This window comes from Crinia signifera, chromosome 7, assembly GCF_055691185.1.
Source record: "Crinia signifera chromosome 7, ASM5569118v1, whole genome shotgun sequence".
Lineage (NCBI taxonomy): Eukaryota > Metazoa > Chordata > Amphibia > Anura > Myobatrachidae > Crinia > Crinia signifera.
The window spans coordinates 61,108,826-61,132,964 of NC_139223.1; the positions used below are offsets into that span (position 1 = coordinate 61,108,826).

At 43.4% G+C, this 24,139-nt stretch overlaps 1 protein-coding gene across 4 annotated transcripts in view; it reads left to right on the forward strand.

Annotated features, from left to right (window-relative positions):
* Nucleotides 1-4,440: 4,440 nt before the first annotated feature.
* USP42 (ubiquitin specific peptidase 42) overlaps nt 4,441-24,139 on the forward strand; it is a 46,836-nt gene continuing 27,137 nt past the window's right edge. For 2 of the 4 annotated variants that reach the window (XM_083153203.1, XM_083153204.1), the window contains exons 1-5: nt 4,441-4,572; nt 5,949-6,051; nt 8,175-8,384; nt 10,267-10,377; nt 17,604-17,706. In XM_083153203.1, the coding sequence (XP_083009329.1) occupies nt 5,958-6,051; nt 8,175-8,384; nt 10,267-10,377; nt 17,604-17,706 (518 nt within the window). In that variant the 5' untranslated portion in view covers nt 4,441-4,572; nt 5,949-5,957. Of the gene's footprint in view, nt 4,573-5,948; nt 6,052-8,174; nt 8,385-8,831; nt 9,109-10,266; nt 10,378-17,603; nt 17,707-24,139 lie in introns of those variants that run through there. The other 2 variants (XM_083153206.1, XM_083153207.1) reach the window with 2 other exon arrangements.

Below are 24,139 nucleotides of genomic sequence, written 5' to 3' on the forward strand. Positions count from 1 at the left end.
TTTTGTGCATAATGAAGTCAAGAATATATTTCTAGTTTGTAGATTACTTTATTTATCGCTATCTTCTTTTTTTTTTTAATTACTAAAATCTTTTAGCTCATTGGGCCACTTCTGCAGAGGTCAAGATTTTTAACTTTCTCTATCAAAGAAAAATAAAAAAAGCCAATGTATTAGATACCCTTGTGTGGGGAGGTACTAAGCACAATGGGGCTGATACATATTATGTATATGTGGGTTATGCTAAATTATATGCAAACCTATCACATCTCCAGCTGCACTTGCAGAGGTGTAACAGGGCATTCTCACATACAGTTCACAACAATCACTGAGGGTGTACGATGGAACTGAGGCCTGGGCAGTGATGTGCTCACACTCAATTTTGTATATTTTCAGATGGCTCTCTTGTTGCAGAGAACGAGCTGCTGTAAGTGCTGGTTGATGGGGATACATACTGTATAGTGTACTACTAGGGTAGTCTGGCTGCACAGACACATACTGAAAAACTCTGAATATGAGCAAATACACACTTGCTGGTGCAATTATGGTCGACTTGCTTTCAGTTTTGCGTCAGCTCCATTTGTTGGAAAGTGAGGCGGAGGAACTTTAATAAAATGACATCTCCAGTTATGTGTATAAAATATATTCTTGTAACTAGAAGGACGATGACTTATACAGTGACGCTGTTATACACACCTCTCCCCTGGTAGGCTTATACAGTAACACTGATACACTAGGAGGAGTGACGGTGACTGACACAGTGACACTGTTATCCCCCCCCCCCGGAGGACATTTACAGTAACACTGATACACTAGGAGGAGTGACGGTGACTGACACAGTGACACTGTTATCCCCCCCCCCCCCCCCCGGAGGACATTTACAATAACACTGATACAGTAAGAAGTAGTGACGCTGAGTGACACTTATACACACCTCTCCCCTGGTAGGCTTATACAGTAACACTGATACACTAGGAGGAGTGACGGCGACTGACACAGTGACACTGTTATCCCCCCCCCCGGAGGACATTTACAATAACACTGATACAGTAAGAAGTAGCGACGCTGACTGACACAGTGACACTTATACACACCACTCCCCTGGTAGGCTTATACAGTAACACTGATACACTAGGAGGAGTGTCGGTGACTGACACAGTGACACTGTTATTCCCCCCCCCCCCCCCCCGAGGACATTTACAATAACACTGATACAGTAAGAAGTAGTGACGCTGACTGACACAGTGACACTTATACACACCCCTGGTAGGCTTATACAGTAACACTGAAACACTAGGAGGAGTGACGGCGACTGACACAGTGACACTGTTATTCCCCCCCCCCCGAGGACATTTACAATAATACTGATACAGTAAGAAGTAGTGACGCTGAGTGACACTTATACACACCTCTCCCCTGGTAGGCTTATACAGTAACACTGATACACTAGGAGGAGTGACGGCGACTGACAGTGACACTGTTATTCCCCCCCCCCCCCCCCCCCCGAGGACATTTACAATAATACTGATAAAGTAAGAAGTAGTGACGCTGACTGATAAGGTGATTTATAAAGCCACACTACTATGTTATACGCAGCCCCCCCCCCCCCTGTACATCTGAAGGACTCTGTTACCATGACTGATACAGTAACTCTGCATTCTGCACAACATTCCTCTTTTATGCTAGGAGGACTCGGTGACCGTAATGTAGGGTACACACCAGAACGATCATGATCGCAAGCAGAACGTGAGTCAATCATACGATGCTCGCACAATCTTTTGGAGCACACGATCTGCTCACGTTCTGCATATCATCCGATCATGATCTGTTCCCAGTTGAAAGGGTCGTTTTCAAATCCTGACTGCCGCAGATCAACCAAACGACCAGCGGGGATGTGCATCGGATCGGAATTGGATCTAAAACATGCCAGAACATGCCCAATTTACATACAATCGGTCGAGATCGAGCCGCATTCTGACAGAGCCTTTTACCAGTGCACATCTCCATAAAGTGGGAATTGCATCCTGAATAATCCTGACTCTGTACAGAATTTATCAATATTTTAACTGAGTATAGTTACCTCAGAATTCTTTACAAGGATCTATTAAATCACTCTATTGTGGATATACTCCGCGTGTGAAGGCTGTTGGAAGTAACGTTTTTGTTATCTGCGAACCCCTAATGAAGTCCCGTGTAGTGACGAAATGCGTTGAATACTTGTTTGCTAATTTGAAGTATTTGAACCTTATAACGGTCTGGAACAGCCACTAACATTGTGTGGATAAAGAGACTTTTAAATAAACGTTTGAAATTTATGGACTTTACTTTGTTGTTCTAAAACAATTACAAGGCTATACTGATTACAAAGGTCACTATAAAGGGCGCCATCTTACAATTGCTACACACTATCTGGCTCAGCCCGGACAGCAAAACTTCATACACACAAAAGCTTATTAATCATGGCAACTACAGTTTAATGCCAAAAAATGCTAAATCATGCATGGGTCTCAAAAATCCAAAGACTAAATATAGTATAAATGGCACGATAATGGAAACTACTAAAGAAGAGATGGATCTAGGTGTCACTATTTCAGGTGACTTAAATACAGGTAGGCAATGTAACAAAGCAATGAAGAAGGCAAGTCGGATGCTTGGTTGCATAGGGAGAGGAATCAGCAGTAGAAAGAAAGAAGTAATAATGCCACTGTATAGGTCATTGGTACAACCTCATCTAGAGTATTGTGTTCAGTTCTGGAGGCCATATCTACAAAAGGATATTAATACATTAGAGACTGTACAAAGAAGGGCAACTAAAATGGTGCATTGCCTACATCACAAAACGTACCAGGAAAGACTAAAAGATCTTAATATGTATAGTTTAGAGCAGAGAAGGGAAAAGGGGGGACATGATAGAAACCTTCAAATATATCAAGGGCTTTAACAAGGTACAGGTGGGAGACATTCTTCACAGGAAGAGGAGCAACAGAGCACAAAGACATGCACTGAAACTAGAGGGAGGAAGATTCAGGGGAAATTTGAGGAAAAATTACATCACAGAAAGGGTAGTGTATAAGTGGAATAGCCTCCCACGAGAGGTGGTAGAGTCAAATACAGTAGAGCTATTTAAACATGCTTGGGATAGGCATATTGATATCTTTACAAATAAATAAGGATCAAATATGGTTTGAGGTAACATGTTTTAAAAAAAGGGGCAGACTAGATGGGCCAGGTGGTTTTTATCTGTCGTCAAATTCTGTTTGGGTACTTGTGTAATATCTGTGCGCCCGATTTTTTCATTGTATTGCATCGCATGCAATATAGTGGCATACAATTCATGCAATGCGATTTTTCATTGTAAAGACACAATTTTTAATTGTATAGTCACCCATGGGAGATTTCATACCCCCACTATCCAACTATGCATGGAGTTGATTTTATATAGTGTGGCGAGCGCAGCGTGCCACCAAGCCTGAAGCATGGCGAGCGGACGCAGAATACATGTAAAGTAATCCACGTCCGCTCACCATGCTTCGCGCTCGGTGGCTCGCTACGCTCTCCACACTATATAGAATCTGCTCCATGCGTAGTTGGATAGTGGGGGTATGAAATCACCCATGGGTGACTATACAATTAAAAATCTGGTCTTTACAATGAAAAATCGCATCGCATGCCTTAAGTAGTGGCATGCAATGAAAAAATTGGGTGCCCAGATAATACACAAGTACCTCTGTTTCTATTAGTGACCGCTTACGGGTCCTTTCAGCCGGATCTATCCATGAGTAGGGCCAAAGCCACACCGTATATATATGGCCCGTCCTAAACATATCAGTGTGTGCGTAGGGAAATGGGAACCTTTCATACAAATCTGTTTTTGGTGTGCTGGTGCAGCTCTCCCCCACCCCCAACTTGTCCATCACATTGACGCCGGCAACCAGAATTAATGTAAAAATCATGGCCAAAATTGGTGTAGGTATATTATATATATTTTTAGATTATATTTTTAATTTTATACTTTAAAAAAATAAATAAATTTGGCCACAAACAGGTGCATGTGAAAGGCACTGCTGTCCTGCAAAAATACATTTTTTACTATCCGGTCTCGCAAGAACGTCGCCCCCGCCCTAAAGAAAACATTAGATCCACTGCTTATTGAATAAAAGCAATTACTTTAATATTATTATTCACTGTGTAGCTCAAATGCCATAGCGAATAAAAACATTGACGTCATACTAGGTTTCCTTGACATCACATTACTTAGGCATGACGCCCTGTAGAAAGGAAACCAATGAGAACTTAGCACTGCCGTCACGTGTTGTACTGATACCTGGATTCTATACACTTTTACGTTATACGCAGCGTTCCATGCGCGCTCGCACGTGACAGACCGTCTCCTTCGGTGACGTGTGAGGCCAAACCCTCTTGCCATTGTCCGCCCTGTAGTTACCGTGGTTACGCCGGATATGGGTGGTGGTCTGTGACGTTGTTCTTCTGTACGCCTTCCCCGGCGAGGAGATGAGAGGATGGGCCGCAGCTGCCGGGGGGATCTGGCCGATTTAATGCGTTCAATGAGTCAAGGTAATTGGGGCAAAGGCTGCGGAGGTGCCGGCCGGGGGAAGGGAAAGATGGACTGGATTACTGAGGGAGGCTACCCTCATGGCCGGGTCTGTGCCGGTTACTTAGGCCCTGCTGCTGCTGGTAGTGTTGCTCTGGAACCCATGCTGCCCTGATTTCCCGGCATTACTGGCTCCCAGTGTGTGTGTGCTCTGTGGAGCAGAAATCGTATGTGTGTATGTATATATATATATTTTCTCGTATTTGGGTCCTATCTTTTTTATGGTCTAAACCTCTGTGGTTAAATTGTATTCTAGTCATTTTCAATGGACTATTCAATGCATTTCTCTTTAGTCGTGTGCACTCGATGGCTGACTGGATTGTGTAGTGTATTGTCTCGGTTAGATTTTAAGATCCATGATACAGTACCTACTGTATGTCTTTATGATTTCCACTGCCGCAGCCACTAGACTGTCGGATTGATGGATCAAACAATGAAAAGAGTGGACTCTTGGACCAAAGGAGTAGTTGCCCATCGCAACTAATCTGCATGTATCGGTACTTATGTATTATCTTGGCTCCCATGTTAAATGCACTCCATTTTTTCATACCCCTACTATCCAACTACGCATGGAGTTGATTTTATATAGTGTGGCGAGTGCGGCGAGCGGACGCGGTCTCATAAGAAAAACGGGAGCCCAGATATTACATAAGTACCCATGTATCTGTTATGTTGTAGAATGTACTTGTTAATTGCTTCCTCAAAGCTGCTTAGTTGTGGTTCTCCAATCATCCACTGTTTTTTGCTGAGCGATATATCCGCACCTCAAGCTGGGTGTCCACTGTCTGATATATCGGTCGGTTGGCAATAAAGTGAATGGCCAAGATATTGCTGCCCAGTGTGTACATCTTATGTCTCTAAACATTGTTTAGACATATTGCGTCAGCTGTGCAGCACAGCCGATGTATCGCAACATATGGCTGTATGTAAGGCGCACTTGCTGCAGGGACTGACATTAGAAGTGAGCAGGCATTTCAATTTGCCTGCCCAGCTGTACAATCTAGATGACAGGCCTGACCTATCTATTGGCCTCTGTCAAATCGTTGTTGTGTGTACCCAGCATTAGTCTCTAATTATTTTGGAATCTTTATCCATGGTAGCCACTATTATATTCCATAGTGATGCTGGTGATTTCTGTGGCCCATAATCTATAAGATAATAGAGAGATGTTCCAAATGAGCAATACATAAAAAAACAAAAAAAAAAAACATTCTAGTTGGGAAATGGATAGTTAATGATACCCAACATGTCAAATATTTTGACAGATTTTTTTTTTTTTTTGTGACGTTTTAGAAATTAAAATGTTGCTAATTGCACTTTTCATACGTTGTTTCTGCAGTGTCAAACAATGACCATAATGCATGAGGCATCTCCAGGGACCTCCTCGTGTCAGACCCAGATGTGCAAGACCATGGCGCCTTCTTCAGGAAACCTAGACACAGGTTTGGCACTTACAAAAATTAATAGGCTTAGCTAGACTGGCTCTTGGACAGGTGGCTAGAGCTGCATCCCCTGCTAGACTGGCTCTTGGACCGGTGGCTAGAGCTGCACCCCCTGCTAGACTGGCTCTTGGACCGGTGGCTAGAGCTGCACCCCCTGCTAGACTGGCTCTTGGACCGGTGGCTAGAGCTGCACCCCCTGCTAGACTGGCTCTTGGACCGGTGGCTAGAGCTGCACCCCCTGCTAGACTGGCTCTTGGACCGGTGGCTAGAGCTGCACCCCCTGCTAGACTGGCTCTTGGACCGGTGGCTAGAGCTGCACCCCCTGCTAGACTGGCTCTTGGACCGGTGGCTAGAGCTGCACCCCCTGCTAGACTGGCTCTTGGACCGGTGGCTAGAGCTTCACCCCCTGCTAGACTGGCTCTTGGACCTTGGGCCCCTCCTCAGCTATACTGTAGGCTTGCATGTATCAATGAGAATTAATATGTGGTCCTCATTGCTTTGACCTTTATTACCACCGTTCAGCTATTTAGGACACAAACTTAATTTCAGTATAGTTCCCTTTATTTACACATTACTTTAAAGATTGGCCTTAATGCCTAATGATACTGTTTGTTATAAACGCGCCACCCTATTTCCAGGACCGGCTTCCTGTAGCCCAAGGAGCATAGGAATACTTAAGGTGTATTCTATACACCCATTTTGCACTGGATTTTTTTCATAACAAAAAAGAAAGTTATGGACATTGTGAATATATTAGTACACATGATAAGTAGACCTAGACCCTTCACATAGCAATCCTAGAGACATATATGCATTATAGAGGTGGAATGTAGAATCAACTTGCATCATAATGTTAAAAGATATCTGATGAAAATTGAGGTAATGTTCCATTGACTGTAACCACCACTTTTTACTTATTACTTTTGTCTTATAGAGTCCTTTTTATGCGTCTGCTTTTTTGGTTGCTTGTGTGGCCTCGTATTTGTGAAGCGTCCAAAAAAAAAGGCCTTTTTTTTTAGGACTGTATAACTTCATTACCGAACCCTCATCATACTACTTACTAGAGTTATCCTTACAAACCACAAGGACACTGGACCAGCCCGAAGATAATCATTGAGGTTGAAAAAAAAATTGTTTTATTGTCATATCCAGTGTTGTGAAATTGGGATTTAAAAATACCAAAATTATTCCCCCCCCTTCACCCAGTATTTAATAAAGTGGCAACACATTATCTGTCTTTGTTTTTTATGCCCGCAAGTGCAGTTTTGGGATGCTGCTTAATGGGACTGACTGATTGGGAAATGCCACTTGCTCTTTCACATTGATCTATCTGAGTAAAATAAACCTATGTTTTGTTTTATATAGTATATGTAATTTTAAAAATCTCTATCTAATGGATACAATTGTCCTCAAGATCTATCAACCGTTCATGTTTCTCAGGCAACCTGTGGGTCTAGAATAGGAATGACTGCAGCATGTTTGAAAATGTGACAGATGGTAATGACTGCAGCTCTGCACCAGCTCGGTGATATGGAAAACATGGACTGTTGGTTGATCTCGAGGACTGGTTTGGCCACTCCTGATCTAATAGAGAAGATAGATATGTGGGGAACCTCTTCACAATATAAAAAAACACATTGGGGTTGATTTATTTTAGCACGCTGTGAATAGTGCTGGGAATTTGTACCTTAACACAGAGCAAACAGCAGTGTGATGGGGCACAAGTCAGAGAATGCCAGCTCTCACAGCTAAACGCCAGCAGGTACTGCCATAACAGCGCTATTCACAGCACACTGAATTGAATGGACCTCATTGAATTGGTTCGGTGGTTTCAGAATTTATCGCAATCACACCAAAACTCAGACCTTCTCATTTAGAAATGATCTAGATATTCTGTATTAGACATTCTTGGGTCTGCTTTTGTTGTAGCATAAACTTAATTTGCGGAACATTCTAATACAGAGCATTTATTTAATGTCACATTTTGAGGTGCTTTTTGCAAATCAGAAACTTATATCTTCGCTCTCATGTGGTCGGCAATGAAAGTGCCATTTGCCCTGTATGTCATAGTATTTTCTTTCTTGCTGCAGTTGCATTAATATATCCACTTCTATATTTTTCAGCATTGGCAGAACCTGCTGATGGAGTAGATGAGGAGCACATTGACCTTTTCCCACCAGAGGATCTTGGCTTGAGATGGCAACGAGTCCAAAAAGTTGGAGCTGGTCTCCAAAACCTTGGCAATACTTGCTTTGTGAATTCTGTTCTGCAGTGTTTAACATACACTGCGCCTCTCGCTAACTACATGCTCGCACGTGAGCACTCCAAGACTTGTGAGTATGGCTTTTCATACAGTTTTCTCTAAGCAGTTGAGCGAGTGTAGATCAGGGGTGAACAACGCGCTGCCCAGCTGTTGTTGCTGCAAGACCACTCTCTGCTTGTTGCAAAGCATGGTGGGAGTTGTGTTGCAATGGCAGCAGGTGACCAGCCTGTTGCTTACTCCTGTTGTAGTTTTCAGTATTAAGAAAGAAGTTCTTCAGTAGTGCATTTTTGCATATAGCGTCTTACAGGCGCATCTCATACCAGAAGTTGAGACTTTTTTTTTTGACCCCATACACTAGCCCTATATACATTCATACACATAGTTTAAATAGACTTCAGTGGGAAGCAGGATACTTCTACCTGACTGAAAGCCTGCAGCGAGGGAAATTGGAGGAAAGTGATTTTCTTTTTTCAATTCAATTTCTACTCTGATCTCCCGTTTCCTTTAATGTTTCCAGCTGTAAGTTCTTGATGCTAAGCAGCACTGGCTTCAAGCAAGATTGCAACCTATTGCTAAACTTGTCCACTCTAATCCTTGCCAGTGTCAGCAAACTTGCCCTGCTGTGCTGTGACACTTAAGTCCTTCCTTAAATGGGGAGCGTGAGCAAAGGCTCGGGAGAGCAAACACTCACCTTATCTTGCTCTTCAACACCTACAAGCTATTATTGGAGTTTTTTGGCCCTGGACTCAAGGAGCAGCCCAGGATTTGGATGATACAGCCACCAATTTGGGCAGGTATATATTTTCTCCACATGAATGTCCAGCAACAACTGCCACAAATAATAATTCTTTATACGTCTATTTCCATATAGAGCATTCTTCTGGTAGGACACTCCAAATTGGTAAAAGTGCTCAACACCCAAATAATAACAATCCATCAGTACTGATACTAGAGCAAGGTCTCTGAATACTACGGAGAGCGATAAAAAATTGTCATACAAAGATTGTTTATTAACCAACAAAGTCCCTTTGGGAAAGCGATTTGTTTAGCCGTAAATGGTGATCTTAACGGCCACATTATACCATTTTAATAGTGGCAGACTTTGAGTTTAGACCACTGTACCCCTTAAACTGTTCAAGAGCGATTAATAAATATTAATATTTGTATATCTTTATATATAACAAAGACTTAATTTATCCCCTCCATATACTGTGGCCAAACGGCTGCCTTGTTAACAGACCGTAACGGTCACTTCATATAAAGCTTGTCTATTTGTATATAATCCTTGGTCAATTAATTTGTAGGATAAAACCCCAAAAAAGGCAGTTGGTTAAGGTTTGTCATTTTTTGAGAGCGTGTACAGCCAGAAATGAATCATTTGAATAGATACCTATATGGTAAAGTTTCTTTGGTGATTTAAACGCTCTACAATTGCACCCCATCCCCTACTCAGGGTATACTTTGCTCATTCACTTGGCTTTTGTAAGTGTGGATAAGCTGCACATAAAGTTTTTTTTTTTTTATTTCCTGGCCTTACAAAACCAGGTTTTATCGCTGTAGGCTTGTAACATACAGTCACATGAACACAGAAGGTATTCTACCAAAAGTGCTCCCACGTATACTAGAAATATATATTTCTGTTTTCGTTCTATTAATGTATAGTTGTCAGTCATCGTGCATTCTTGAGCGACTTCTCCCATTTATGCGTTCTAAGCTAGAAAGCTGCTTAAGCAACGCAGCTTTCCAGCTGTTAAGGTATTGCCAAGTCCCCAGCATGCAGCGCAACAGCTGTGAGGGCCACATGTCGCAGACCCTTGTTAGGTATTTATAGTATAAATATTTATTTGTATCTTATTTAAATGACCTGTTACATCAAATTAAGTTATATGTAAGGCAGTTTTGTATTATATTTATATGTATTAATAATTTTATTTCTATCAATTTGCTTTTAGGTCGTGAACAAGATTTCTGCATGATGTGTGTGATGCAATCTCACATATCCCAGGTTCTGTCTAACTCTGGCAATGTCATCAAGCCTACTAATGTGATCAATGACTTAAGACGTGAGTAACTTTCCTTCCAGCTCTAGTCTGTTGTTACCGTTGTCTTTCACATGAAAGATTTAATTTATGCTCAATTTGAAGTCTTATACATGGTAGAACTTGACATTTAAGGTGGTCTATACGCTCTCTTATTTAGAGACGTTTACCTCAGTGGTGGCTAACCTTAACAGTCCAGCTGTTGCTGAACTACACATCCCAGCATGCCCTGCATCATCAGTTTTAGCATGGGCAAATAGTAAAACTAGCAGGGCATGGTGGGATGTGTAGTTCAACACCAGCTGGCGTGTCAAGGTTAGCCACCACTGGTCTACCTAAAGAGATTTTTTCATTTAATATCTTGGTAGCTATTAATATATTATGATCTGACATACAGAGCTGGAAACACCTTTATTTGTCATATATGGGGAGGGACAACTAATCTAATAAATGAATAACTACATTTCCATAACTTTGTTTGGAAGGGTAAAAAAAAAAAGTCTCTTACTAGTTTGACTAAACTACAGCAGTAAGGAAAAAATGGTGACATTAACTTTCCCATTGTGGTCGGCTATAATCAGATGGCCCTTTTTTCGCCATTTAAGAGACTGGATTCAACACACACAAGTCTACACAGACACAGTACCGGAACAGGGAATCTTAGCCAAAACACATCTGGTTACAGATGCGGAATTAGAAGTAGCTGGAGCAGCTTGAAGCAATATTTTTTCTACATGTTGGATGAAGGTCTCCACTGCGGCTTCCAATGACTGAAAATAAAAAAATCCTGAATGTCTTGCGCTTGATTCGTGGGAACATGAAGTCTCAGAGGGGCAGTTTTGAACTGTGCAGTGGATGAGTAATCTCCTGGATGCATTGATGGGCCAGAACTCCACCAATGTTATGGACAAGTAGAAGGTGCATTGTGATGGAGAAGGGCACCACAAGTGCAGGTTCTTGAATGGCACCTGGAAATTGCTACCAGTACTTGAGGCAGATGTTGGTTTGCTTACCATTCCCCAGTGATGGTGTGCTGCTGCCTGATTTGTATATAGCTACGTGCCCAGTCTTGTCCACAAATACAGGCAGCATCTGCTTGGTCCCACAGCACTTGCCTCAGAACTTCTGTGGTGGTGCACCTCCAACTGGTATCCTTTTTGGTCAAAACTGTAGATCAGTGATCATCAACACTGATGATTTCAGAAGGAGTCTGGCCAGCATGTTGCGGTACAGGAGTCGTGTGGCACCCAGCATACAGAAGCCTCGACATTTCATAGGAACTTTTAGTTGGCAATTACGGTCTACAACCAGGCAGGCTGATTGTGTCTCCTCTGCTCAGATATATGGGTCCTACCACACAATAAAATCCCGATAGTCTTTTAAGGGTATCCATCTGTTCTTTCTTTCATCCATCCACACTCCATAAACATAAAAAATTAAAATACAAAAAATATACAAGGATCAGTCCCAAAGTCCTACACAACAATCTTCAAGTAGGGATGGATGTTGTATTTGTTCCTTTACACCCAGTGTGTTCCGATTTATTCTTTAAGGTTCACCACGTGTCGTCAAATTGGATCTAAACTCACATGTATGCTTACATATATAAAACAAGGCATATACTCCTCAAGGTTTCTTTACAGGGGATAGGTTTAATCTCCGTTCATACCGCACACCATGGACCTCAAGAAATTCTTACATGTATGCTTACTTTATTTCTCGCATGGATCCTCCCATAAAGGTTTCTTTCAATTGCAAATAAAAAAGGTATTCCCTTATACGGTGTTGAATGTTTAAAAATGTGTTTATTTAAAAAAAAAAAAAATCCACAAAGACAAAAATCACGGTAACAGGTTATCCATCTCCACTTGCCTGCCACTGGGAGTATAAAATGGTAACCCGGGATCACTCACCAGCTTAGGGCAAAGGTTCTAGATACCACAAATATGAAAGGCTGAGAGGCACACCGCCAACACGTTTCGACCCGTTGGTCTTTTTCAAGGCTGTGCCTCCATTACACTAGTACAGATATATAAACACTTGTAGAACTCCTCTCCTTCCTCCCTCATTGTTCATGATAAAACATACAAAAATGGGATAAGGAACCAATTAAGGTACTTCTTTGACCAAATATTTAAATGTACAATGGGTGTTGGTAATCTAAATTATTTTAAACGATAAAGGGCTTTAAAAACCATGAAATTCAGTCACGGAAAAGTTAATGAACAACGGAAGGCTTACGTCTCCCCGTCATCAACATAAATAGTAACATCTCCATTGGGGTCTTTACTGACCGTTTATTTATATGCTGATTCCCTGCACTTCCACACCGGTCTCCTGTGAACCGCATACGGAACGCATTCAGTTTCCAGCGGAGATGATGTGTTTTACGGTCTCTCTCCCCGGACCCTGTTTTTTCTCCGCCCCCTCCGGATGCGATAAATGCTGGTAGGCGTGATTCCTCACGGCCACATAGGGAAGTGACTAATGCAAAGCAACCCGGAAATGGAAGACCTCTCCGGGGCTAGTGAAACTACTTGGAACGCTCCTGGAATGCAAAACCCGGAGAGCTATACTTGATAGGATTGGAGTAATGGGCTCTAGCAAAGCCTGGAGGGCTCTGAGCCTCACCGTATTCAGCTGGCTAAGGCCTTGTTGCAGCTGGATAAAAAATCTGCAGTACAAATTGTGGACAGTTGCACTGGACCAGGCTATGTGCAGCAGTGGGCCCTTTCAGGCTGAGACATTTGAGGAACTGGCAGTGGTGATTGAGCGATATCTGACCCTGGGAAAGTTGAGTTAAGCCAGGTCAGGATTTGTGCCAGTACCAAAGGCTCCACCTCCCACTGTGTGCTTTGAATGCGGCAAGACTGGTCAGGTGCGGCGGCACTGCTTAAAACAGGGAGAGGCGATGGATTGCAGTGCTGGAAAAGCTGCTTGGCTAATGGTCAGCATGGCTTCTACGGATGTATCCCAAGTGGGGTCCACCCTATTCCGGATGTTGGAAGGCCCAGAGATCTCTGGGCACTGGTGGATACTGGCAGTAAGCACACCCTTGTTGCTGCTGACAAGGTCCTGCATTCTGTCAGGGTGTTGTGTGTCCATGGCGATGTTGAGGAGTGCCCATGTATTTACCTACCCCTGACCATAAAAGGCTGTCTATTAAAGGTGGTAGCTGCCGTGGCCTCCAGACCACCTCATCCATTAATCCTTTGCCGTGACTTCCCGTTGCTGCAGGAGCTGGTTACGCGGCTAGACACCAACAGTCAGCCGCTGTGGCAACTGGGGGGGGGCAGCAGAGATCAACACGCAGCAATCTGGTACATGCCTTTTGAGACTGTAAAAGTGGCTAATGGTTGGGTGATTGCTGCTTTACCATCAGAGGGTGCGCCATATTTTGTGTAGAGAAATGGATTGCTTATATTGTGTTACAACTTTACAGGGGGAAAGATTAGATCTGTTATTCGTCCCCCGAAAACTTAAGCAGTTTTACATTGGAACTGGAACATACACATTTGTGGGGTGGCAATTTAGGGGAGGAGAAAACACTCCAGCAGGTACAGTTAAGGTTCCTTTGGCCAGGCATCTATACCTCATTCCAGAGTTATTGTCAGGAATGCCCAGTGTGCCAGAAAACTGCCCCATGGCCAGACGTTTAGTTTCCAATAGTATAAAGGTTTAATGCCGATTTGTTAAAGGCAGACACTAACAGATGGTACCGTTTTTTTTTTTTTTTTTTGTTTTTTTTTTTTTTTGTTTTTTTTTTTTTATATCAAACCCCTAAACAAATGATAGAGGGCAGTGCCTCAAGAAAAACGAGGCTGGGATTTGCTCCTACCTTATTCGATGTGACAGGTACCCTAATCCTCTACTGGGTTGAACTTCTCCATGGGAGACAGCCCAGAGGAATTTTGGATCTATTAAAATAAAGGTGGAATAGCACCCGTGTCGGGATCCGAACATAGTTTAGTTTGTATCCCAATTGTACGGCCATTTAAGGCAGATTGCGCCACTCATTAACAAACACATGGGGAGGCCTCAACAAAGTCCGACACAAAGTTATGACATCGCGGTCCTTTTAAACTGGTAGCCAAGGTGCTAGTGCCTACACCCACTACAGAAAGTAAGATGTATGCTCAATGGCGGGACCCATATGAGATCATAGAGGCTGTGGAACAAGTCAATTAAAAGGATTGACAGGAGGGTAATCTACCGTATAAACCTGTTAAAACCCTTGGAAGGAAAGTGCCAGTTAGTCTCTGATAGCAAAAAAGGTTCCAGAATGACCGGTACCCAGTGAAGTCACACTTCACTGGGTACCGGATACACTGTTCAGAAACAGGAAGTGGTAAATTTGGTGGCACAGTACCAAGATGTGTATTCTGCCATTCCGGGAAGGACACAGATCATCCAACATAGGCCATATCGCATACCCAAAGTAAACCAAGAGGTGGAAGATAAGCCTAAGGGTCATATCGGAATCAAGCAGCAAATTGAATAATCCCATTGTTTTAGTATTTAATCTTTCGGGTGCTTTAAAATTCTTAAATTACTTCCATAAATTTAATCAAGTTTCTCGCTTTGATTTGTACCCTATACCCCAGGTTGATGAGTTGGTAGAAAATCTAGCCAAGAGTCAGTATCTTGCAACTCTTGTTTTGACAAAAGGATATCGGCAGCTTCTTTTAAAAAAAAAAAAAAAAAACAGCCTTCTCTACCCCAGAGGGATTATTCCAGTATAAAGTACTCCCATTTGGTATACATGGTGCCCCAGCAACCTTCCAGAGAGCTATGAATAAGTTGCTGCGGCCCACAAGGAATCTGCAGCTGCATATTTAGACGACATCGCTATTTTCAGCTCTGACTGGGAATCGCACCTACTAAAGTTAGAAGCCATCTTAAAGTCCTCTACTGGTACACGGCTTTACTGCCAACCCTAAATAACATGCCATTAGTATGGTGGAAGAAGTATTTAGGGTACATTGTGGGCAGAGGACAGGTTATACCCCAGCCTAGTAAGGTAGAAGCAGTTCTCAGTTGGTCTAAACCCAAATGTACGTCGCAACTTGGGACATTTCTCGGTCTGGGGGGTTAATACCGCATATTCAAAAGGGTTTTTGCCACTAGAGAGGCTCTAACAGAATGTTTAAAAAAAAAACAGTTTCCAGACAAAATAGCATCGTTTAGACCAGTGGAAACTGGTTGGAAAGATTTAAAACAAGCTTAATGTACAAGTCCTGTCTTGCAAGCTCCTGTGGCCCATTGGTGTTTGGCCTTACAGCCGTTTAAAGTTTGAGGTACGGCATCATCCTGGGAAACAGCACCTCAATGCAGATGCCCTTTCCAGGAGGTCTCTAGGTCCTGATCCTCCAAGCAACTCTATGGTGAAGCTAGGGGAGGATGAAGAGGGGCGAGGTGGGTAACCTCTGGAAAGCGGTGCAGGGCTGTGTACCCAAGTGGATGACTCCAATATAGGTGGGCAGGGTGGAGCTCTTGACTGAAAATTTGTTAGCTTCACCTGGGTGGTTGAAGCTAAGGGGGAAGGAGTGTCCAGGACAGAATACCTCCACATGAAGAGAAGGTGGAATATTCAGTCCAAGTTTTAGAGCAGCAGCAGCACCACCAGGGAAACTGATGTGATTAGAGTTAGGCTAAGTAGCAGCACCTGTGTTCTCCTGATATAGAGGTATATAGTCAATGGCCAGACGGCGAGCTGTGCTGATAGCTCGCCATCCGTATTCAACTTGCCCTCCTTCACTCACCATTTCCACCTCGCGGGTTCTTTTCAGCGAGGTGTAAAAGGCAAGTGTGCCCATTAAAATGGCGAGGCTCACCACAAAATGCAGCAGATTTGCTGCGAACCTCGCTGTTTAAAGACATCCTCGCCGTTCTCTGATGGAGAGGATTTCCCTGGAACGTTGAATAAGGCAAGCGGCCAGCGAGGATGGCTTGCTTTCGTCGATCCTCGCCAAAAACATTGAGTACAGCCCATAGTGGTTTCCAGGACAGAGGATCATTGCTCTTGATGGTGGAATAGCTGCCGAACTGATAGGCTGGGGTGTGGGCTATGGTACGGACAACTGGAGCATTCTGAAGAGTTTGTAGTGTACTATGTATGCTGTAACTTTCCTTACTTATGCTGATTACCTGGTAATCGGTTTACCTGCTTCAAAATAAAGATTGTATTTTTTTTTTTAAACACAATTTATTGGATGAATCACAGATAAATATAATCTTGACCAAGTACAAAAACAGTAATAGGTATACAAATTCTTATTACTAAACACTGGAGTGATCCAAACGTTTTATATAAAGAAATAAGAGAGAAAGAAAGAGGCCTCGCAATGGCAGTGTGGCCAGCTGCCAGCAGAAGATTCTTAGCGAGGCGGTTGAGAGAGTTGGGAGAGCGATAGAGAAAAAAGAGAGAGTGGTGAGAAGAGAGGAATTAAGTGGAAAAGAGAGTGGTGGAGGGAGAGGAGGGAGGGTGACCTCCAGTCCTAAAAATCGAATGGGGGGGGGGGGGATTTTGAGAGGAAAGCCAGGGAGAACAGATTTATGAATTTTTTTAAGGGAGTGGCGTATGATGGCCATCATGTATTCCATTTTATGAATATACCAGATACTAGAGATTACTTCTTGTAGGGGGGCTGGGGACTGCTATTTGACATGTCATGGCAGAAGATATGTGGCAAAGTAATTTGTTCTGATGGTGAGTGAGCAAGGGGAAGGTTAAGGGGAGAAGGAAGTACCTGGGGTCAAGGGGGACGGCAATACTAAACAAGCTTGAAAGTCTAGTTATTACTTCCTGCCAAATGTTAGCAGTCTTCGGGCAAGACCACCAGATGTGCATAAAGGTTCCCTTCGCGGCACAACCTCTCCTCCAGCACCTATCTGAGGAATCTCAAAATAAAGATTTTTAAATGTATATAAATGTACGCTGCACCACACAGAGAATCACCCAGTAGGATTATATGTATTTTTTTTTGACTACCTGTAATCTTAATCGTCCACTGATGGTCCACTAATGGTACCTATATTGGTAAAACGAGGGTTCTGCTACTCCTCCCTACTCTCTGGGCTCTATCTTGAATAAGTCTGCATTGGTGAAAAAACTAGACTCGAGAATTTATATTTTTGAGAACATTCAGGGTTACTTTGTATATAGAATAAATCCAAAATTCCGTGCAGCTTATGTTAAATGATCCAGTAATTTTTGCTGAAGGCTAGCTGATTTTACCTGTTCTCTTTAGGTATTGCAAAACATTTCCGCCATGGAAGTCAAGAAGATGCTCACGAATTCCTTCGGTTTACAGTGGACGAAATGCAAAAATGCTGTCTAAATGCTTGTCCCAGGTATGTCAGATTTTCTCTTGAACACACACTGTGGTTTTCTCTATAATTTCCTAATGTCATTCTTATAACTAGTAAGGGTACATTTGGGTATACTTGAGCCAGTGACATCACTAGTTTTAAGAGCAGCATACTTGAGAACCTTTTTTTTTTTTTTTCACCTTCCACTCCTCTGCAGTATACCACAAGCTAACTCTATGCAGGAAGTGTTCTTCTCTTAAGCCCTAGTAGTGCATCATATGATGCAAGCAGAGGATAGAGCTAGCTACTTACAGTGGTATTCCAGTGCTTTAGACTCAAATATGCAACTTCATATGCACGTATCCAGTGCAGGATACGTGGTCATGAAAAGGGAGGAAGCTCTACCGAACTGTATTGAAAATGAAAATCCTATGCTGTTGGAACATCTTCATTAAGTGTTCCTGGTTAAGTCACTTCTGAGTATTCTCAGAACAGTGGGGGCCTCTAGTCAGCATGGAGGCACCAGAAGCAAATCTATGAAGATGGAACTCCCCTGGGTAGGGGTTTGTCCTCAAGCACTTAGCAAACAAACTATCTAATTAGCCTACCAAGCCATGCAAAGGAAGTGCAAGAGCTGTCTTAAGGCCCCCATACACTAGGGTGACTTGTCCTAAGGACAAGTCAGCCCCGATTTACCCTGAGCTTCCCCGGCAGCTCCCCGGGGGAGCTTGATAACATTTGGCACTTGATGTGCCATATTTTACATGTGATAAATCGGTTGCGATTTATCACATGAAAAATCCGGGGAGCTGCAGGCAGGGGGGGGGGGGGGGGGGGGGGGGGGGGGGGGGGGGGGGGAGCGGCAGGATGTGAGTGGGGACCATCCGGGGGTGTGACAGGAGCAGGCTGGGGGCGGGGTCCAGTCCTGGGTACCTGTAGGTGCAGGCTGTAATCTGTATTGTGCACTGGGAGAGCCTCAGCCTCTTCAGATGTAGTGGCGCTGCGGCAGGCAGGGTCAGGAGCGGGCACCACAGATGCAGAGAGACCGGGTGGGCGGCACGAGAATAGAAAGAAATCCCATTCAAGGACTGGGCGGCCGCTGATTGGCTGAGAAAACGGGAGCGCGCACCCCTGATGCTCTAGGGTACTATTATAAATTGGATGGTTATGAAGCCTTCAAGATAAATGCAGCCTTTTACCTAAGTCTCCCAATGGAAATATAATATCTCCTCGTGAAAAGACCCATGCAAAACAAGTATTGGGGTATTTTGTGGGGGTGACCTAAATTTGTGCATCATGTTTGGTATTGCATGCTGCTTGCCCATGGAAATAGGATCTGTTGGTGTGGTCTCACCTTTTATGGGGTTACATTTTCAAGGACCAAAACTACAGGCAAATCTCCTTAGTCAAAAGGTCTAGAAGGGAGAACAGGATTGAGCTGCTTTACCATAGAGAGCTGGAATACGTTCAACATCCTTTTCTTAGCTGGCGTCTGCCTACTAGTAAATGCTCTGTAGCTTCATAACTACTCTGTCAACACTGAGTAAATACTGTCTATTCGTTGCACATGGGAGGGAGTCAGTCTTGTTTGTTTGGTAGACACCGTTGTAGTTGTCTTTTTTGCCTATATGGGCCAGATGCACCAAGCTTGATAAAGTGGAGAGTGATAAACAACCAGCCCATCAGCCCCTAACTGTCATGTTACAGGGTTTACAAAAGGCGTTAAAAGCTGGTTGTCTATCACTCTCCATTGTAACACTTTTTCTAGCTTGGTGCATCTAGCCCAAATAGGGCAGTATTCAATGAGAAAATTCTCCGTGCATGGAGAGCGTTTTATTTCGCTCTCCATGCACTCTCCGTGTTTTTGCGGAGATTCTCCATGTTTGGAGATTCTCCGTCATGGCACTTTATCCACTATTCAATGTGGCTGATGCTCACCGCCACTCGCGGCGAGTCTTAACCCCTGCAGCGGACGAGCGTCTGCGGCAGGGAGCTTTCAGGGAGCCGGGGGACGGAAGCAGCCAGAGAGATTAAAGTCTCCATGGCTGCTCCAGAGGAATGTGGAGGGGAGGTGGGCTCCCCTGGACCCAGGCAGCACAGGCTGCCCCCCCCCCTATAGCCAGCGGGGGACCCAGTATTCACTGCACCCGGTCGTGCATATTAACGATCGGGTGCAGTGAATATATGAATATCTAATGAGCGGCTCGAGCGCTCCGGCCCCCTGCTGGCTGCACTGTGTAAAAAAAAAAATATATATATATATATATATATATATATATATATATATATATATATATATATATATATATATATATATATATATATATATATATATATATATATATATATAACATGCCCCTTCACAGAAAAAAAAAACCTGATTTTTTTTTTTACACCAAAATTAAAAAAAAAAAAACCTTTTAGTTTAAAAGTTCACATTCCAGCTCTCCATCAAAAGATGGAGAATTTCTACACGGAGAGAGACGGCGAAAATCACTTAGAAAGACGGAGAATATATCACATTGCATAGGGTTGCTCGCTTTTGGAGAGCAAAATGCTCCGTCCAAGGCGAACAAAGCACAAATTCTCCATAAAACACGGAGAATTTTTCTCATTGAATACTGCCCATAGAGACGGTGGGGATTATTAGATGGACCACTGGAAAGATCAACATCTTTAATTAAGAGTCTTTCATTATTTATTTACCTCTCTACATAGACCCCCAGTTAGTGCAATGTGGACCATTGCATGGCTAGTTTCGCTCGCCATGCTTTGGGCCTGGTGCCTCGCTTTGCTCTGCGCACTTTACTATTCCCAATTGTAGTCCAAAGGGATGGCAACATAGGAAAAAGTCCAAAAAGCGAAACATTTTCGGGGGAAACTCCTATCAACCTTTTTGACCCTCTAGACCAGTGATGGCTAACCTTGACACTCCAGCTGTTGTTGAACTACGCATCCCAGCATGCCCTGCATCGGTTTTAGCATGGCCAAATAGTAGAACTGTAGCAGGGCATGCTGGTATGTGTAGTTCATCAACAACTGGAGTGTCAAGGTTAGCCATCACTGTTCTAGACACTGTAGTACTATCACCCGGAACCAATGAGCTGTTACCTGGGTATTTGGCCTCTCTTGCTTTTTTTGTGTAAAATGTTAAAATAAGTCTCTAACCTCTTCAGGGATATTGGCACATGTACTTTTACTTTAATTTTATTGTATTTTTCAATTGCAAAGCTTTTTGAAGTTTTGAATAAAAATTTAGAACTAAATTGGTCGTATTTAACATTATCTAAAATCTATTCAGATATTGCATTTATAAATTCTCTACATTTGAATGGGACATCACAAATATTCAGCAACAATTTGGAATGGTGTATTTTTTCCCCACATAATATAATTAACATTTTGGGCTATAAAAAAAAAAAAATTTACCTACTCCTAGATAGTTGGAGGAATTGTGATCATAATCTTCTAATGGTATGCATTGTCTATTCAATTTAACTTGAATCGTAAACGTCCACATTTTGCTTTTGTGGGTATTTTGTGTGACTGTATATTCTAGATCAGCGGTTCTCAAACTCTGGGTCCTGACCCCAAAGTGAGTCCTGACCTGTTCAGCATCGGGTCACGACTCCATGCTGCTGAGCATCAGGCTGATGACTTTTCTAATGTCAGTCAGTGATTCAAGGAGTCTGAAAAATCTGTTGAATTGTCTGTTATTCTAGACTCCTCCCTCAGTTTGTGCCTCCACAATGCTGCCATGTATGTGCTGTCTGCTGACTACACATGTGATTTGATGGCCTTCTGCAGTAACTTGCTGGAGTGCTTTAATTATAATTATTGTCTGATGGGGTCCCAGAGCAAAATAGTTTGAGGACCCCTGTTCTAGATCTATCTTTTTGCTAATGGTCGTGCAGTTAGCTGACTGTGGGACCGTTACAGGGGTGTGTGTGTCTGTGGGGGGGGGGGGGGCCATAGCTGTTAAAGGCTGTACCCTGATTGCTAGGTTTGAAAAAGTGACAAAGCCAATGTTCTTTTGCCTAGAGCAGTGGTTCCCAAACTGTGTGCCTAGGCTCCCTGGGGTGCCTCAGGACACTTGCAGGGGTGCCTCGGGTTGGTCGTTTAGGACCAATTCAAATTATTTATGATCAATTATTTCTGGTCAAAACCAGTGCTGGTGGCTACCAATCATAATATATGTGCACAATCAGAACCAAATCCTGCCCTTTACCACATAACTGAACCTAAGAAGCACATATAAACACAATCTACTTCATTTGATATATATTTTTGGGGGCCTAGGGGTGCCTTGGAAAAATTCTGATACTCTAGGGTGCCGGTATTACAAAAAGATTGGGAACCCCTGGCCTAGAGGCATCCTAGGGAGGGAAGATGTCATCCAAAATTTTGGCAGCAACATCAATAGACAATAGTAAATCTATGGTTGGCAGATACTGTTAATACAAATATGTCTACTTATGATGTTGCTGCCAGCGCTGCACCGAATGCAAAACATTTTTTTCATCCACTAGGGGGCACAGAATCATTGCTGGTGGTGTAGGCTTGGCTGGTGGGCCAGAAAAGAGTTAAATTAAAACTCCCACAGTGTCTGACTCCTATACTCTGCCCCCAAGCCCTGACGTTTTTTTTTGTGGTGCAGAGATAAATTTCTTTTTCATGGCATACATGCTACTGCGTGCCACAGCACAAGCAAATATATAAAAGGACACCTCAGTATGATCTCTATGTATGCAAGAATAGAACTGACATTGAGTCTCCAGAAGGGACTGAGAATAAGACGTGCATGGTGGCATACTGCCTGGCCTGTGCACAGAAATTTGCATGCAGTGCCGGGCTAAATGCCAAGATCTGGAAGTAAACATCCGTATGCCCAAGCAACAAGAGCTTTCACTTTCAACCAATACAACCAGTTTATGGGGGGAGTACATCTATGCCATAGGATTGTGTGGGAATGTTGCCATAGTAGATGCATGGATCCTTATTAAATATGGCAATAAACAAACATGATTTTACCCGGACTCAAAGCGGACATAGCAGCAACATTCATTCAAATGGGTGAAAATGCCCAATAAAAATGGAAGGCCTTTTAATTTTAATGTGGAAACACCACCAAAAATAGCAAAATGCTGGCAGAGGGTGGTATTCAATTCCGCTGGCGAGGAGGGGGTTTGTGCGGCAAGGATGGCTTGTTTTTGGCGAGGATTGCCAAAAACAAGCCATACATGCCGACTAACCCGCTCGCCGTGTTCTCTATTCTAGGAAAATCCTCGCCGTTCTCTGACAAACTGCGAGGTTCGTCGCAAATGCAGCGTGCCCGCTGCATTTTGTGGTGAGCGCCGCTGTTTTGACAGCCGCAATTCGTACGGTGAGTGAAGGGGATGCCGTTGAGTGCTCTGACTGTGAGCTATCGGCACTGCTCGCCGTCAGGGGCTCGCCGGCACCATTGAATATACCCCAAAATGTTACACCTCAAACAAGATTCCATCCTTGCCACATCTACTAAAAATGTATTAATTAAATGTTTCTTAAATACTTCCTGGTATCTCACAAGATTAATGGCCAATAAACCACCAATATAACATGGTGAGCCGTCACATGATATGTCCCACAAGCAGATGTGAAATGGATAGGAAATCTATGGTATAGAACAGGGGTGGCCGGAATTTTACAACCCGGGATCTACACTTACTTACTGGGGATCTACCGGCATCTACCCCTGCGTAAAATATACCCTGTCCCTTACACATTGTGCAACACGTAATGAGACAAACTTAGCATTACAGTATGCCACACATGAGGAGTTAAAATTCACGTTCCAGATAGGGAACGTGCCGGAAATTCACATTCCGCCATTCGGAATGAGCCGCAAACTTCTTTTATGTGGCGGGAGGGGGGAGGGTTTCTGTTTACAAAAGTTCATTTGAAATTGCTGCCTGTGATGGAGTTGTGTCCCCTTTTTTTTTTTTTTTAAGGGGGCACACAACACCATCACAGGCAGCAATTGGGATGAACTTATATTTGTAAATAGAGCCCCTCATATAACACAAGAATAAAAAACCTAAACCTGTGGACAAAATTATCCTCTCACATGCAAGTGCAATAAAGTAACAACTTAATTTGATGCCTGCCGTCTGGGTGCAGCTTCCGTGCTGTCACTGTGCGCTGTGCTCAGAGTCCTGTCCCGTCGCTGCTGATCCTCCAGTGTGTCTGCCTGGCCCCTGTCCCACGGACTCTCACCGCTGCTAAGCCTTCCAGTCGGCTCATACATGTGCTTGCAGTGCGCGGGTGACGTCACACGTGCACCTGCGCACTGCATCCCTGGGAACCCTGAAGCCTCTGTTCTGTCAGAGGCTTCAGCACAGGGAAGGGAACTTGATTGCAATCTACCCACGGGACCTCCGCGATCGACGGGTAGATACCCCTGGTATAGAAGAATAATGGTGCATCCACAGTGTGA